At 39.7% G+C, this 16663-nt stretch overlaps 1 protein-coding gene across 1 annotated transcript in view; it reads left to right on the forward strand.

The window, feature by feature from the left end:
• Positions 1 to 16663, forward strand: part of XRCC5 (X-ray repair complementing defective repair in Chinese hamster cells 5 (double-strand-break rejoining)) — an 86673-nt gene that overhangs the window by 65907 nt on the left and 4103 nt on the right. The window contains exons 17-19 of the mRNA XM_010861159.1: positions 4491 to 4600; positions 5924 to 6020; positions 7857 to 7924. Coding sequence (XP_010859461.1) covers positions 4491 to 4600; positions 5924 to 6020; positions 7857 to 7924 — 275 coding nt within the window. The remainder of the gene's footprint in view (positions 1 to 4490; positions 4601 to 5923; positions 6021 to 7856; positions 7925 to 16663) is intronic.

Raw genomic sequence — 16663 nt, forward strand, 5'->3', positions numbered from 1 at the left:
AATGACTGACCTGATCATATACTTTTTTTATTTAAATGCTAGATTTTTTATTGTCACTTTATTTTCTTTAATAAAGATGCCATTATTATTGACTATGTAAACTGTTGAACATTTTTAAATGATTTGACTGCTGACATCTGTAAAATGTGCACCTCTTCAATAATTAAAATTCACATAAGGGCATTGAGATCACGAGAAGAATTAAATTGAGAAACATCCTGAATGATGCCTGGGTTCAGCAAAATCATTTGCGATAGCTTTCCAGTCCCTTATACATAACACGTGACGGTTGAGTGAACTACTGCTCTTTTGGCTCTGTAGGATAGAGGGAAAAAAAACCCTCAGTAAATGACTTCCTTTTACTTTGTTGGAAATATCTTTGCAGAAAAGAGAGGAGTAAGTAAATGTCAAGTCAGAGACCAGCAAGCACATGGCCCCAGACGGTCATGACTGAGCAGCAGGAAGAGGGATGATTCATTTTGTAGAACTTTGGGGGGCTTCCCTGGTGGCTCAAATGATAAAGATTCTGCCTGCAATGCAGGAGACTGAGATTTGATCGCTGGGTTGGGAAGATCCCTTGGAGAAGGGAATGACAATCCATTCCAATATTTTTGTGTGGAAAGTTCCAGGATGGGGAGCCTGGTGGGCTACAGTCCATGGGGTCGCAAAGGGTCAGACAGGACTGAGCAACTATCCCTTTCACTTCTGGAAGGTGTTGAAGGTTTTCTGGAGAGAGAAAAAAAGCATACATTTCAGATTAAAACAAAAAAACACCACTGTTTTCCTCTTACATAACACTTTTGAATCTTGATAAGATTTTAATATAACACTAAAGTATTATAAGTATGAAAACTCATTTTGCATATCAACGATCTGTACTCATGTCAGATTCTAGATTAACATATTAATGCCTCTATTAAAAACCTCAAAATCCAGAACAGACAGGTTTGAAATCCAGAATAGACATCTTGATTTTGAAGACTTCTTGAGATAAATGACAGCCTTTGCTTGACTACTATCCTAAGATGGATGGCCCTTCCAGTGGCCATTTTTTATATTAGCTGCTAATGAGTATTATTGAGCCTCTGAGTAATTCTGAAAAAGCATTTTCGTGAACTATAGTTGGAGCTGTGATTTACTGAGCGTGAATACCGTGATTGATGTGGAAGCAGAGGAAAGCACCCCAGTCCTCAGCATTTCCTGTACGAGGAGGAGGAGAGAAGGGGGCATCAAAAGCATAATCCAGCCAGAGTTAGATTACTTTTGTCAGCCACTTCTGCATTTTTACATTTATTAAAAATGGCAGGGAAATGCCACCAAAGTTTGGATGAGAAGTCCCTCATCCACATCCCATTCTGATATTCAGTATACTAGAGCATCGTCCATCACATCTATTCACTGGTGTTAAAAGGTTCATTATAATCAGTGAACCACAAAATAGTCTAGGTAGGGGGCCAGATGCACAGGCCACATAACTGGTTGTTCCGAGAAGGATAGAGTCTGGTTCTGTGTATTCATTGGGTTTGTCTGAAGTTTGGGTGTGTTTATCTACCTGCATTCCTGAACCTTCTGGGGGAAAGGACAGAACAGTCCAACATGTAAATAAGAAAACTAAATCCACATGGGCCCACAGATACGTAAGGATGTCATTCTTAAATGGAAACTGAGAATTGAGACTGCTACTTCCTTCTCTTTGTATTCTTTCTTATCCATATCATTATTGCAAGTGGGTTATTGGCTTTCACATTTGCTTTATTTTAGTTTCTTTTGAGTATTTTTTTCTATTTTTTTTCTATAAGATGTGTGTGTGTGTGTGTGTGTGTGTGCCATCAAGATTCAAGATAAGGATGGGTGCAGAGCCTGTTTTGCAGAGCAATTCAGCACTGTCTAGTTGTTTCATGGGCTCCCAGGCCCAAGGACACCCTGTGTTTTAGAGTCCTTTATCTTCTGTGCTCATTACACTCTTTTCCTTGCAGAATTTATGTAATAATAATGTGTAATATTATGTATGTAGCACTTTATAACACAGTAGACAATTCTTATCTTCAGATAATTTCTTCTCTTAGTATCTGTGGTGCCATACCCTCCTGACTCTCTCCTGCCTCCCTAACCATCCCTTCTTGGCCTCCTTTATCAGCAGCCTTTCCTCTGTACAGCCTCTGAATCCTGAGGTTCCTTAAAGGCTTGGTCTTGAACCCTTTTTCTCCTGTACTTTCTCTGTCCTGCCCCAGCTCCTCTTGCACACTGTTCACTCTCCTTGGGACGCCCTTCCCTTCCACCTCTCCTCCTCTTTCTTCGCTACTCCTGGCCATGGACTCCACGCGCTGGACCATGTCCTTTCCTCCACATACACCCCGTGCTTTCCCACCTCTCTGCTTTATACTTTTGCTCATTCTGTTTTTTGGCTGTCTGATAGCCAAATTCTACTTTTCCTTCATTGCCCAGCAAAAAAGCCAAGTTAATTCACAAATCTTTCTTATAATCACCAAAGAGTTTTTAAAATTCAGATTAGTTGATATATTTCTGTACCACTCAGCTCTTCATGTCGACCTCTGTTACTATTTTTATGTATATGTGTTATATTCTCTATTAGCAGTAAACTCCCCACCGGCAAGGATCTTATCTTCAACTTCATTGTGTTTCCTATAGAACATAGTATAGCATCTTATATGTTGCAGTTACACAGTAAATATGTATTAGGCTAAATTAAAATAATCACTGTATCAAGCAAAGAGAAATATTACAGCTTTACATTATAACTTGCAGAGATTTCCTCATTCACCTTTCAAAAGAAATGAGAAATGTGATGTCTCTGGGATTATTGCCCTTGGCCTTTAAAAATTCTCATTTGTGCCCAGATAGGAAACGCTGAGTGAACTTGCTATCAGACTATCTGAGAAAGCAGGCTGCTTGAGTGGAAATATCAAACATTTCTCTTACTTTCCCTTTCCAGGCTAAAAGAAGGAGATAGCTTCTGTTGGTCTCAGCTTCTTGTTGATAGTTTTCTGCTCTGCTTACTGATCAGGGTCGTATTATTTAAAACTTTGTTTCAAAAGTCCTATCCAAACATTCCTTCTCTGCTTTGAATCGTAGTTGGATGTTAATTCACTGCTATAGGATACATGGGTAAAGATTTCTGAAATTTCAGAAAAGTGTTTCCTTTAATCCCTCAAGTTGGTTAAGTAGTTCGTTGTGATGGAGATCATAATCTCCTATTTGGTAGAAAAGATGAAATGGTTACCAGGATGTTTTCACTTGCTGCAAAATTATTATATTAGGAAATACTTCATCCAGTTTTTGAATCCTTTCCACATGCTATAGGATCCTTGGCAAATAAGTTGATGGCTCTGCATTTCATGTCTTTCATAAGGTATTGAGTAGTGCTCCAGTCACTGTGATTCAGCTGGCGGCCTTTAGCCTTTATAGGGAAGCCTTGAAAGTAGTTTTCATTAGTACTGCAGGCACAGATTCGTAACTATGGGAAAGCTCAGATGAGGCCACAACAATGGCACATGTGCACTGTTAGAACATCTTGACCATTCAGCACAAATTGCTGAACAGCCAGCTAGCGAGCAGTTTCAGGAAACAAGTAAGAATGAGCTTTTAGGTCATGACTTATGCCTGTCTCCTTGGTTTGTTCTTCTGCACAGATCATAAGTCTGTTTTGACCTGCTTAACCACTTTAAGTTCCCTGATGACTTTATGTTTTAATTTCCTCTGCTTTTTTAAATGAAGAATGTTTTGTTTATGAGGCAGTCTCAAATTGCAGCCCATCTTGGAAACCGTAACGTTATTAATGCATTTCCTCTTTCTGTATCACTTATGACGTTGCTTGCTGACCATTATCATTTGTTAAGTATCCATGGCTTCGTAGAGTGCTGAGTACCTTAGAGACTCTTGAGATTCAACTGAGGGCAGAAGATAAGTAGCAATGATTTTCCATTCTATAGGGATATTACTAAATTAAGTTGAGGGCTGGTCTTTTCTAATGTGATCTGTGATTGGAAGAGGGTGGAGTGTCCCTGGCTGATTATTTTTCTTTGTCTGACACTATTTGACATTTATCCTGAGTGGAATTAGGGGAGGAAATAGAAGATATGTTTTTTATGATGTTATCAGGAAATGCACTTTTGAGATACCCAAATGGTCCCTAAATTTTGGGGGGTAAATAAAAAGCAATAACAGCTTAATGTTTGAAATTCCAAAAGAAATATTTAGCTATAATTCTAAGCACTTAAGAAATTTTATTTCTTGACAAATGTCAGTATTACCCAAACCTTTTAAATGTAGACTTTTGAAATCAGCATTCTGCATTTCATCTTTCCTTCCCATCCACCCCCTTAAAAGAAGAATGGCTTTTGTGCAAACAGACCACAAGGGAGGCTCTTGATCCATAAAAACACACTACTTACAGGCACACAGGAGCATCCATTCTCTCTAACAAGCGTCACTCAGATTGAGGAAAATAAATGTATTGTCTTATGTCCTAGCGAGTCACCAGCTAATAAATCACATCGAGCAGTTTTTGGATACTAACGAAACACTGTATTTCATGAAGAGCATGGACTGCATCAAAGCCTTCAGGGAAGAAGCCATTCAGGTAACTCTATCCTGTGTCCTCTTCCTAAACAGTTGGCCACCATCACAGGGGAGAGACATACAGCACCCCACAGATAAGCCTGGGCTTTGAAAATGATCATCCTTACTGTGAAGAGCAACATATGCCAAGAGGAGTAGAAATGACTAGCTCATGTTACTATTGCTGTCATTTCTGAGGAAAAATAAAGATGGGTGGGTGACTGGGATGTTGTATCCCTCGAAGTTAGCTTTTTGTTACACTATAGCCCTGGCTTTATGATTTCTACTTAGTGAGCCAACCAAATTTCTCTTCTATTGGATTCTGTTTGGCTAACTATTTTAAGGAAATGGATGGAGAAAATACAGTTAGATAATTATTGAGAGGATTGATGAATGACCAAATTACTTCTTGAATTGTTTAGGTAGTTACAAAGAGTGATAAGAAAATAAAAATATTGTTAAAATTAGAATGGGATGAAATATTCAGAAGTAGATAAACCAAATGCCCTACAGATCAATATCAATTTTATCAAATATCAACTTTTGGCCAAATGGAGTCAATATAAGACTAAAGATGACTCAGTCAGGTGGAGAAAGATTTGCTTAGCTGAAAAGGTAGTGGAAGTGTTTTTTAGTGCGCACACCCCCCGCTGCCCGGAGAGAGCATCTGAGAACACTTCCGTGCACTGTCGCCACCGCGTGTCCTTTAAACCACCAGGTCATTGGACTCCAAAAAAGAAAGAGAGAAAGGTGCGAGAGGAGCCAAAGAGGCCTTAGAGACATATTAGTCAATCTTAATGACCTTTTTTAAACTAAAAATATAAAAAGAAAGTTGGGAATATGTGAATACTGACTGGTTATTACTCTTATAATTAATTTTTTGTGAATTTTTTAAGTCTATATTTTAGATATTGCATATTTATAGATGAGCTAATATGGTTGAAATTTGCTTAAAAACAACCCAAGAGTCGTGGGAGAAAGTGAGGGTATAGATGTTACAAAGGTGATGGGTGCACAGCATCCACTAAATTGCTCTGTTTTTGTTTGAATTTGTCTATATTAAAACCTAAAAGAACAAAGTACCAGGCCACAAAAAAACCTGGGTAGCTATGGAAATTTCTGTGCCTTCAACAGATGGAAAGATTTACAACTCCTAGCAAACAAAGCTGAAATTTACCAAAGAAGAACATTTTATGTGTGTTTAATAATTAAATATGGTGGATTTGTGTGTGTGTATATGTGTGTGTGTGTGTGTATGTGTGTGTGTATAAAATGCTTTGGGGTGAATTATGTTTCTGTATGAGCTCTGACCTGCCACCTTCCCTACCCCCACACGCTCTTGCAGTTTTCAGAAGAGCAGCGCTTTAACAATTTCCTGAAAGCCCTTCGAGAGAAAGTGGAAGTTAAACAATTAAATCATTTCTGGGAAATTGTCGTCCATGGTAAGGTGTCTTTTGTCTTTTTCTTAAAATAGTTATGCTATATTTTCCAAGTATAAGTTCTAAATATAAATTATATTGTGTGATGTGTTATGTGAGGACCTGATGACGTCCCGTGTGGATTTTTCCATGTGGATTTGGGAAATGCTCAGTATTTGGTGAACTGAAAATCTTGATTAATAAGCAGAACTACAAAGTGATAAATAATAAGTAAACATATAAGTCCCATCTTAAACTCTTTGTGTAGTGTGGCCCTTTCATGACTGTGCCTTTCTGTTTGATGACCGAAGAAGCTGTATAGGCAGTCATTGATCCCTGTCTCAGATTCTTAGACCTGTAAGTCCTGCTGGACCATAGCACTTTCGTTAATCTCCCCCACATTTTGCTTCCTCCGTCTTTCATTGCCATGTTCTTGGGCATTTTATATTAGCCAACCAGTGTCTTCATGCACCAAAGCCACTCACTTATTCACAGTGACTAATGCAAATTAAACATAGAAACAGGGCAACAAACATTCTTTCACTTTTAGGCTTGTTGTTTGATTTCCATCATGCCCTTTGCCCATTTCCTTTAACCTGGCTTGATTTTCTTTCAGAACCGAAACACAAGATATTACCTATTAAAAGTACATATTACGAAAACAATGATGTTGCAAAGTACAAAACTTTGTACTTGAAGTAGAGCCCCCAAATTAGTTTCAACCTGTCCTTCTTTGCAAACTCTGTAAAAAAAGGAGTCACATGCCCATCTCTGCTTCTAACAGGCAGTTTTTCATCACACAAACAACCATTTCCCTAACAGTTAATTTTTCAGCCCTTTAACTTCTACACTGGGGAGCAAAAGCAATTAGAATAGATGGTGAATTGGGCTTACTCAAATCACTTTTGTGTCTCTGCTGTCGACCCAGTAGATGAAAGAGTTTGGTTTTGGTAGCTATTGAATGCCTCCGGTATATTGCTTGCTGAAAAGAAATTTGAAGGACATACACAAGATAGATATATATATATACATATATATATATATCTCCATCCTGTTGAGAGAATACACATGACCTTGTGCCATTTCTAGGTACAAATGGATGTTAAATGCATGTGCTTTTCTGAGAACGTTTTGTGCATTAACCATTTGAGACAGAAGAAAATCTTAAGAAGAGAAAACTAAAGGGTAAATTTTCCATCCTTAATTTGCTCTGAGTTCAACTCAACACTCTAGGCTAAATGATAGGCAAGATCTTTGTAAGAGCGTGTTTCCTTCTGACCTTAGCTTTCTGCCATTCCATCAATAGCTGGTCACACTGCTAGAAGTCAGAAAGTCTACAGATTCCCGTATCTGGTACCTAATGGGTTTGGACCAAAGCATAGTTACTCAATTTGCATTTATTTACTGAGCTCCTGCTATGACATACACTGAGGGAAATAGAAGAATGAATAAAATGTAATCCCTGCCCTAGAGAAAGTATAATCTGTTAGGAGGGATAAAATATTTACAGTCATACAGGATACAGTATGGTGAGAGCTATTTCAAAGGGATAAACAAAGTGATCTGAAGAGTTCTAAGGGAGAGATTGAATCAAGAAAGACTTCACACAACAGGTAACATTTGTGATGTGGCTTTCATTTTCTATAAGCAAACATAGGAGAAAGGGCGATGGAAGATGGAAAAAATGATGAGAGTTCAGCATCTTTCATAAAGCTTTATATTTCCTATAGAGAAGAGCACCTTTATATTAATAATTCCAAAAATCTCCCATGCAAAGCTGGGAGGAGGTGTGGTGGAAAGGAAGGTGGGATTGGGCTTGAGTCTCTGTACTTGAATTTTCCTCTGTGAATTACTTTATAGATGGAGTTACTCTGATCACCAAAGATGACGCCCCTGGAAGCTCTGTCACCACTGAGGAAGCCAAAAAGGTATTGCGGGCTAACTCCCTGCCTTTAGATGAATTATTGTGGTGGAGATTATTTTCTTGGTGCTCATTCTTCCTTGAAGAAGTAAAATTCTAGGGGTAACTAGATTACTGTACCGTTCTTTACTCAACCAACAGGCAAATTGCTTCAGCTGCAGCATCCTCATAGGAGAAATTGTAATCTCATTCAGTTTGCCATAAACTACGATAATGTTTCTAGAACTCACCTACAGTTGCACTTCAGTACCTCTAGAGTTTGTGATCCATAGTAGACCCTGGTTAAGGCTAGGAAATCCATCTAGCCCAGTGATCCCCACCCAGGCCACACATTAGTCACCAGGTTATTTTTAACAACAAAAAAAGACTTCATATTGATGCAAATGGTCAACATACTTGGTGTCTTCCTGTGTGGAGGATGAGCATTACATCTGATTCAGTTGTGAGTCAAAAACATACAGCTGTTCAGCTCAGTTCTTCTTCATTATACTGTATATTTGTGATGAAATTTCAATGAAATTAAATTGAGTAGCTCAGAAGTATATGGTTCATAACATCCAGTGTTATTTACAGTCGGTGGTTGACCCAGCCTTGCTAGTACAACACATGGCAGCCGTCAGTTATGTTTGCTGGGCTACAGTATGTTTGCTGGGCACTGTACTGAACGATAAAACAGCACCCCCACCCTCTAGAGACTCAGTTGCTTACAGAGTAGCAGAAGGAAGCATTGGAGACTCAAAAATTAACTGCCCAGTAAGGGAGAGCTTGGTCAGGGACTCATGAACAGGAATCTAAGGGAATAGCGGAAACAAGGCCGGAGATGTTCATCTATGGGCTAAACGCAGGCCAAAGTTTAAAAATCTTGAATTTTCAGTTCAGAAAACACATTTGGCAAAAAACATGATATTGTTTGGCAAAGAAATTAGAATATACAAGACTTTTTATTAAGCACTCTGCCTGGCAAAAGCATTTTGTTAAAGAACAGATATGGCCCCTGCTCTCAGGAAGTAAGATCTCAGAATTTAAAAAGCATTCTTCAAGATGCTGACGGTTGTCTCAGAGAAAGTTCTGTGATGTCTGTACCCACTGCTGCCACAGTCAAGACTGAGTACTGTGGGCTTCAGAGTGCCCTTTAACTGGATTTGTTATTTTATGCAATGGCATGATAATACTTCCCCCTGGAACTAGGGTGTGTCATTCAGGGCTCTGCAGAGAGAACCAATACTGTGTGGGGGGAGGGTGTGGAGGGGGGATTGATTCATTTTAAGGAACTGGCTCACACAGTTGTAGGGGCTGGCAAATGTGGAATATATAGAGCAGGCCAGCAAGCTGGAAATTAAGGCAGGATTTCTGTATTACATTCCAGGGGCATAATTCCTTCAACTGATTGGATCAGGCTTACCAACATTATTGAGGGTAACCTTCTTTACTTAGTCAGCTGATTGTAAATGTTAGTCACATTCATAATGTACCTTCACAGCAACATCTAGTGTTTGCCATAACAGCTGGGCACCATAGAAGAGTTAAGGTGACACGTAAAATCATGTAGAGTGAAGGCTTATCAATCAGCTTTTGGTAAACAGGTAAAATAAGGCAGATAGTTTCATTTTAATCATTATTGCATTCAAAAAAATCTGTCATCCAGCTGAGAGCTGAGTACGTTACAGTTTTGGGAGGAAGCGGAAAGCCCTGACCTGAAAAGGCAGTCTTTTCCCCTAAGCAGTACCTCTTAACCGAGGGTGTCAGAGTTGAGTGAGGCCAGAACACGAGAAAAGGAAGAAAGCTAAGAAGGGATAATGTGCTTCCTGCGAGTGTGTCTGGGCCTTAGTCTTTGTTGCAAATGTAATATCACCTTTGGAATTAAAGAGCACAGAGCATAACCATCAGGAATTTTAATGTCTGGTAATGAAGCTGCAGAGAAGAATTTCAGTGAAGACTAGATACGGATGGGTGTCCTTACATGATTCTAATATCAACAGAACTGATTTCAGTTGGTTAAGATAAGTCCGAAAACATCACTGTGTTTGAACAGAGAGAAAGCCTGGTCAACATAGCAGAGTGAAGCTTGCTGTTGTGACTGACTCTCGGCACACACTGTGTCATGTCTGACCTGTAAGATTATGCTTTTGTGTCTGCTTCGGTATCACAGGAGCCCCCCCTTTTTTTTTTCCAGAATAAAAACTTAGTCCTCTATGTTAAAAAAATTTTTTTTAATTTTTAATGGCACCTGTTGATTTTTGGAGGGAATTATGGAAGAGAGAAGGTACATACGGATGATAATGGGGAGAATTAGTACAATTCTGGCTCAAGGAAGTTGATTCCTTGTGGTTTTAATAAGAGAGACATGCTTCAGCTTTTTCTCTTAGCCAAGTTATGGAAGTATAATCAGTTTTGACCACACAATAAAATACTCATTTACATTTTCTTCAAAGCAACTGTTATGTTTGGTCACTTCCCAAAGAATCAATTACAGAAACTTGGCTGTATTCAGACATTGAAGAATAATCCTCATAGTCCATTAAAATTATTTCAAGATATTGACCATGTTATTTAAAGTTGGCACACTGTCACATTATTGCTGTTAAATGATGATTTGAAAGGAATTATTATTCAGGGATGCCCATTTTAAATGAAAATTAAATCATGACTTTACACTTGCCCATCTTAAGGACAGCTGTTTCCCTCTGATATATTCTAGAAATGTGTGGATTTTATGATTCTTTGAGAATATAGGTAAGTCATTCTTGCTGTAGAATTAGAAAGTTCTCTCATGACATAAGCTTCAGTTCAGTTCAGTTCAGTCACTCAGTCGTGTCTGACTCTTTGCGACCCCATGAATCACAGCACGCCAGGCCTCCCTGTCCATCACCAACTCCTGGAGTTCACCCAGACCTATGTCCATCGAGTCAGTGATGCCATCCAGCCATCTCATCCTCTGTCGTCCCCTTTTCCTCCTGCCCCCAATCCCTCCCAGCATCAGAGTCTTTTCCAATGAGTCAACTCTTCGCATGAGGTGGCCAAAGTGTTGGAGTTTCAGCTTTAGCATTTTTCCTTCCGAAGAAATCCCAGGGCTGAGCTCCTTCAGAATGGACTGGTTGGATCTCTTTGCAGTCCAAGGGACTCTCAAGAGTCTTCTCCAACATCACAGTTCAAAAGCATCAATTCTTCGGTGCTCAGCCTTCTTCACAGTCCAACTCTCACATCCATACATGACCACAGGAAAAACCATAGCCTTGACATAAGCTTAGACAGTCACTTTTCCTTTCGCTAACTGATACCTCTGTTTGATTTTGAAGCCTAGATATAAATATAACTCCTGTTTTCCACTCGTGAATTCTTTCACTTTTTCTGTTTTCTGGTAGTTAGTTAGACATGCCATTAATGTTCGATGTTTGTATATGTATTTTTCCTCCAGTTTTGTTTCTTTTTATTGAGTTCACATTGCTTTATACCATTAGTAAATTTCTGTGTACAGCATTATAGTTCAACTTCTGTGTACACTACACGCTCACCACCAAAAGTTTGATTTCCATTCATCCCATACAGTTGACCGTCTTTACCCATTTCACCCTCCCGTCATGCCTTCCCTTCTGGTAACTACTAGTCTGTTCTCTGTATCTATGGGTTTGTTTTTGTTTCATTTGGTTTGTTCATTTGTTCTGGTTTTGGTGAAATCGTACATTGTTTATCTTTCTTCATCTGACTTATTTCACTTAGCATAATCCTCTCAAGGACCATATTTCAAAAAGATATATACACCTTGGTGTTCACCACAGCATTATTTATGATAACAAAGATTGGAAAAAAAACAAACACCTAAGTGTCCATTGATGATGAATGAGTAAAGAAGATGTGGTATACATACCCCACGGAATACTACTCAGCCATAAAAAGATGAAGTCTTGCCATTGGCGACAACATGGAGAGGACTTTGTAGCTCCTGTGCACGTTTTGTCATCTCATTCACAGGGCTTGGCTCTGTGGTGGGTAGGAGTTGTGCCTGTTTATCCTGCCACATTCCAGGAGCATCACAGTCCAGGACCAGGGAACCATCCGTGGTCCATGAGAGACCTGGAGTTGTAAAAGGTCAAGAAAGGCTGATTCTTCATTCAAAGTTTGTCATCTTTATAAAAAAAATTTTTTTTTAATTTTTTCCTACTAACCTGTGTTAGGGTTAAAACAGTGGTTCTCAGCCAGGAGTGATTTTATACCCCAGGAGATATTAGCATTGTCCAGAGACATTCCAGGTGGTTACAGCAGGGGGCATGCCACTGACTCCTAGTAGGTAGAGCCCCTGACAACAAAGAATGATGGGAAGCCCTGGGCTAAAAGGATTAAACAAGTCAGATTCTTAACTAAGGCAGAGGATATTGGCTTAAGTTGTACAGAATTTTATTCAGCTGGAAGGAATCCTAATGATGATCTAGCTGAGTTTTTATTTTTAAAACTGAAAGCTTAAAAGGAAGCCTGATACATAAAACACAGAAGGGTGATACTTCTCCCTTGATGGATAGTGGGAGTGGAAATTTGGGGTTACCCATGCTCTGAGAACTTAGAAGAGCCCTCAGGGAACAGAACCTGAAAAATCCTGATCTGGTCCAAACTCCTTATTTTATATATACACATGAAGAAACTTAGGGCTGAGACATAAAACGATGTGCTTACAGTCTCGCAGTGCCACTGGCCAGGAATCCAGTGGTAGGACTGAGCCCCAGCCCTCCATTCTTTTTACTCCATATTAAGAGCACAGAGAGGAAAGAGAATTTATTCCCGTGGCTTTGGAATATTGTTTCTCACAGGATTCCAAGGTTGAGATTTGTCTAAATAATCATTTGATACAAACTCTTATGGGGGAAAAGGCATCATGTTAGCACTTGTTTTCCTTATAGTTGCCTAATCTGGCCTTCTGTATTGCTGTTGACATTTATTGATTTTTCCATCTTAGCTTCATAGATGCTCAAAGCTTAGTGATCTGGTCATTTTCCAGAGGCAGTGTAGAGAGGTGAAGTTGACTTTCTCAGTGTCACAAGTTCATGGCCAGCAGAATTGGTTAGAGTCCAGACTCTGGACTCTATGCGTTTTTATGCCTCCACCATAGAATGCCACCAGCCACGTGTACATAAAAGATTCTCATGCTGCCTCTTCCAAAAAAGATCCCCAAAGCATTGTGAAAGATTATAAGATTAGAATTAAGGATCATTTCTTGAGAACAGTTGTCTCTGACTGCTGGCCGCTGTTGGATCCCATGACATTTTCCTTTGTTTTGTCTTCCTTGTCTGCCTTAAATCCCTAGTGAAGTTCTATATGTTAGTACAAGAAAAGCAGTAGTTAAAAGGTCACATTGTTACTTTATATTTGTTTAGAGCTTGATATTTTTAAGATATGATTTTAAATTTTTTATTGAAAAAAAATAAATTTTTTATTGAGCTAGAACATACAGTAAAAGCGCAAATCTCAAATATGAACACTGCTAAATTCTTACATAGTCATATATCTGGGTGCCCACTGCCCAGATGAAAATACAGAGCGTTTCCAAAACCTCAGAAGGATCCCTGATACCCTGCCCAGTATTCTGACATCTGTCACTTGAGAGTAGTTTGCCTAGCTCAACCTTCATATAATTGGAATCGTGCCTTTTATGACTCATCCATGATGTTAAAGTTGTTCATTCTTTATTACAGCTATGTAGTATTCTCTTTTGTGGTTATACCACAATTTTTTCATCCATTCTCCTAATGACGGACATTGGTTGTTTCTAAACACTGGCAACTGGGAATAAAAATGCTATGGGTATTCTTGGGTATGTCATTTGGTAAACATATATTGAGTGTATTCCTAGGAATTGGAACATAAAATCTACAATTCCACAAGGCATTTTTTTGTATCTTTTATTTCATCTGAGAAGCAGTGCAACTCCAAGAGATAAATGAGGTCAGTAGTAGTATTCCTATTTTATTTTTGAGGAGAGCTAGTATAGACGGAGAAGGGAATGGCAACCCACTCCAGTACTCAGTCCATGGGGTCGCTAAGAGTCGGACACGACTGAGCGACTTCACTTTCACTTTTCACTTTCATGCATTGGAGAAGGAAATGGCAACCTACTCCAGTGTTCTTGCCTGGAGAGTCCCAGGGACGGGGGAGCCTGGTGGGCTGCTGTCTATGGGGTCGCACAGAGTCGGACACAACTGAAGCAACTTGGCGGCAGCAGCAGCAGTTATAGAAAGGTCAAGTGGCTTACCCAGGGTTACTGGGAACAGACAGTGCCTCTATTATATGGTTCTTTTCCCCCACACTGGTTTGCAGATTTCTCTCCTGAACTGTATTCCCTATAAAGCATGAAAATAGCATTAATGAAACCTAAGTATGTGTCATTTTAAACAAAATACATGCAAACAGATTTTCATTCTTCGTGATGCTATTGTATATCTAGACCTTGGTGTTGGAATCAACCCGATGGAAGCCATGTGTTTTCAATTTGGGGATTGCTAAAGGCCTTCTATGTGGTCGCACAGAGTCGGACACGACTGAAGCGACTTAGCAGCAGCAGCAGCAGCAAGGGCCTTAGGACAAGCTGATTTTTAGTTTTTAGTCTTATGGAGGAATAGGACTGGAAGCTTCTGTGTAGAAGTGATTGATGCAGTTTCTCTGCTTGTGGATTGTATTTCAGTGTACCTGAGAAGTAGTGGTTTATCCATCTCATAAAGATCTCCAAGTAAGAAGTTTCTTTCTTGGTAACCGCAAATACATGATGAGGATGGAGGACTGTGTCACACAAGTGTTTTTTTTCTATTTGTCCTCTTTTTTCAGCATATTGCAGAGAGAAAGAACATAAGAAAAGTCAACTGTTGACTCGTGCCCCTTGTGGCTGCATTCAGAGAATCTGTTGCTTTTATTGAGAAAACAGGCCAGTCGTTGAATTCTCTGCTGTATCTCTAGCTTCCCTGTCATGCACAGCCTGGAAATTACTTGTAGTTAAAAACTCTGATGGTGAGGAGTGATAAGTGTAAGAGATCAGCTTTGCCTGGGGCTGTGGGAAGGATAATGGATGGCAGCCTGCTCTTAGCTGTAAATTGCTTAAGTAGTAATGTAAAGTAGATCTGTCAGGAAATCAGCTCCAGATGTTTAGCACTTGATGGAAAGGAGAGTTTATTTGCCGCCGTTCCTTTCTTCCTGGAATTTGGCCTCATCTCAGAGACTTGTCATTTATGTTTTAATGGTATATACTATGGTCATATTGTGCAGACAGTCCTATCTGAATTTATCCTGTAATTGCAGTGTGAAAGGGGCTTTGCAGGTGGGATGGGAATAGGAATTGGAGCTTTTAGAGACTGTGTGCCAAAAAGCATTAGGGATTTTCTAGATTCATCAATGGTTTAGTCACTAAGTCGTGTCCTACTCTTGTGTTCCCATGAACTGTAGCCTGCCAGGCTCCTCTGCCATGGGATTCTCCAGGCAAGAAGACTGGAGTGGGTTGCCATTTCCTTCTCCAAGATTCATCAATGCGTACCTACTGTGGGTCAGGTTTCTAAGGGGGTAATACAAGATATAGCAGACTACAAAACGATTAAGACCACAGAGTTTGTGTTTGAAGGTACCAGTCACTTGTAGCCCCCAGAGGCTTCTGGTAAGACACAGCTCTTCTTTTTTATTCTTTTCTCACCTAAAGGATACGTCTTTATCTTTCAGGCTGATGTTCTAGATGTAGGGAAAATCACCTGGGGGTTAATGATAGTAGGAGAGGAGCAAAATAAAAATCGCTCTTTGTTTTGTTTGTTTTTTTTAATTTTATTTTATTTTTAAACTTTACATAATTGTATTAGTTTTGCCAAATATCAAAATGAATCCACCACAGGTATACATGTGTTCCCCATCCTGAACCCTTCTCCCTCCTCCCTCCCCATAACGTTTTTAATATTGAAGATAATTAGAATCATAAATAAAGATTAATTTGGGAATCCAGGAGCAGAGTCTGACCTTTAGATGTAAACCAGCTGCAGATGCACATGTGGATTGCTGACTCATTTATCTCTATGTGGCTCTCAGGTATCTTTATTTATAATCAACCCGAATAAATAAGTAGAATTGATGATATGAATCAGTTCTGTTCTGTTCCAGGCTGTGCCTCCACTGCTAGCATCTTCTGTCTCCTAAACCACAGACTGATTTCCAGCACTGACCACAGTCCAGTTCATAGTCAGCAAAGGGCTATAGAAAGGTATATACATGTCCTTAGAGAAAAGTGAACTCCTTAATCTCTCAATCAGAATTGAAGTCAGTGATTGATGAGGTGGTTTTGACTGAGGGGGAAAAAGTCCAGGAGGGAGGATGAGTCAAAAACAGACTGTCATAGCCACATCCCGGCACTAACGCAGCCTCGCCCAACTCTGCACGTGCTGCCTTCCTCTTGCCTTTCTTACCCACGTGAGTAAGTTTCAGTACACAAGGAATTAAAGGACACACAGAGCTTGCTTCCTGAGACTTGTTGTATACAGCCTTGTATTTTAACTGTGGCTTTGGTCTGTGGTGTAAGGAGACATCAGTTCAGTTCAGTTTAGACGCTTAGTTGTGTCCGACTCTCTGCGACCCCATGAATCGCAGCACGCCAGGCCTCCCTGTCCATCACCAACTCCCAGAGTTTATCCAAACTCATGTCCATCGAGTCAGTGATGCCATCCAGCCATCTCATCCTCTGTCGTCCCCTTCCCCTCCTGCCCCCAATCCCTCCCAACATCAGGGTCTTTTTTTT

Source organism: Bison bison, unplaced genomic scaffold, assembly GCF_000754665.1.
Source record: "Bison bison bison isolate TAMUID 2011002044 unplaced genomic scaffold, Bison_UMD1.0 scf7180017864471, whole genome shotgun sequence".
Classification (NCBI taxonomy): Eukaryota; Metazoa; Chordata; class Mammalia; order Artiodactyla; family Bovidae; genus Bison; species Bison bison.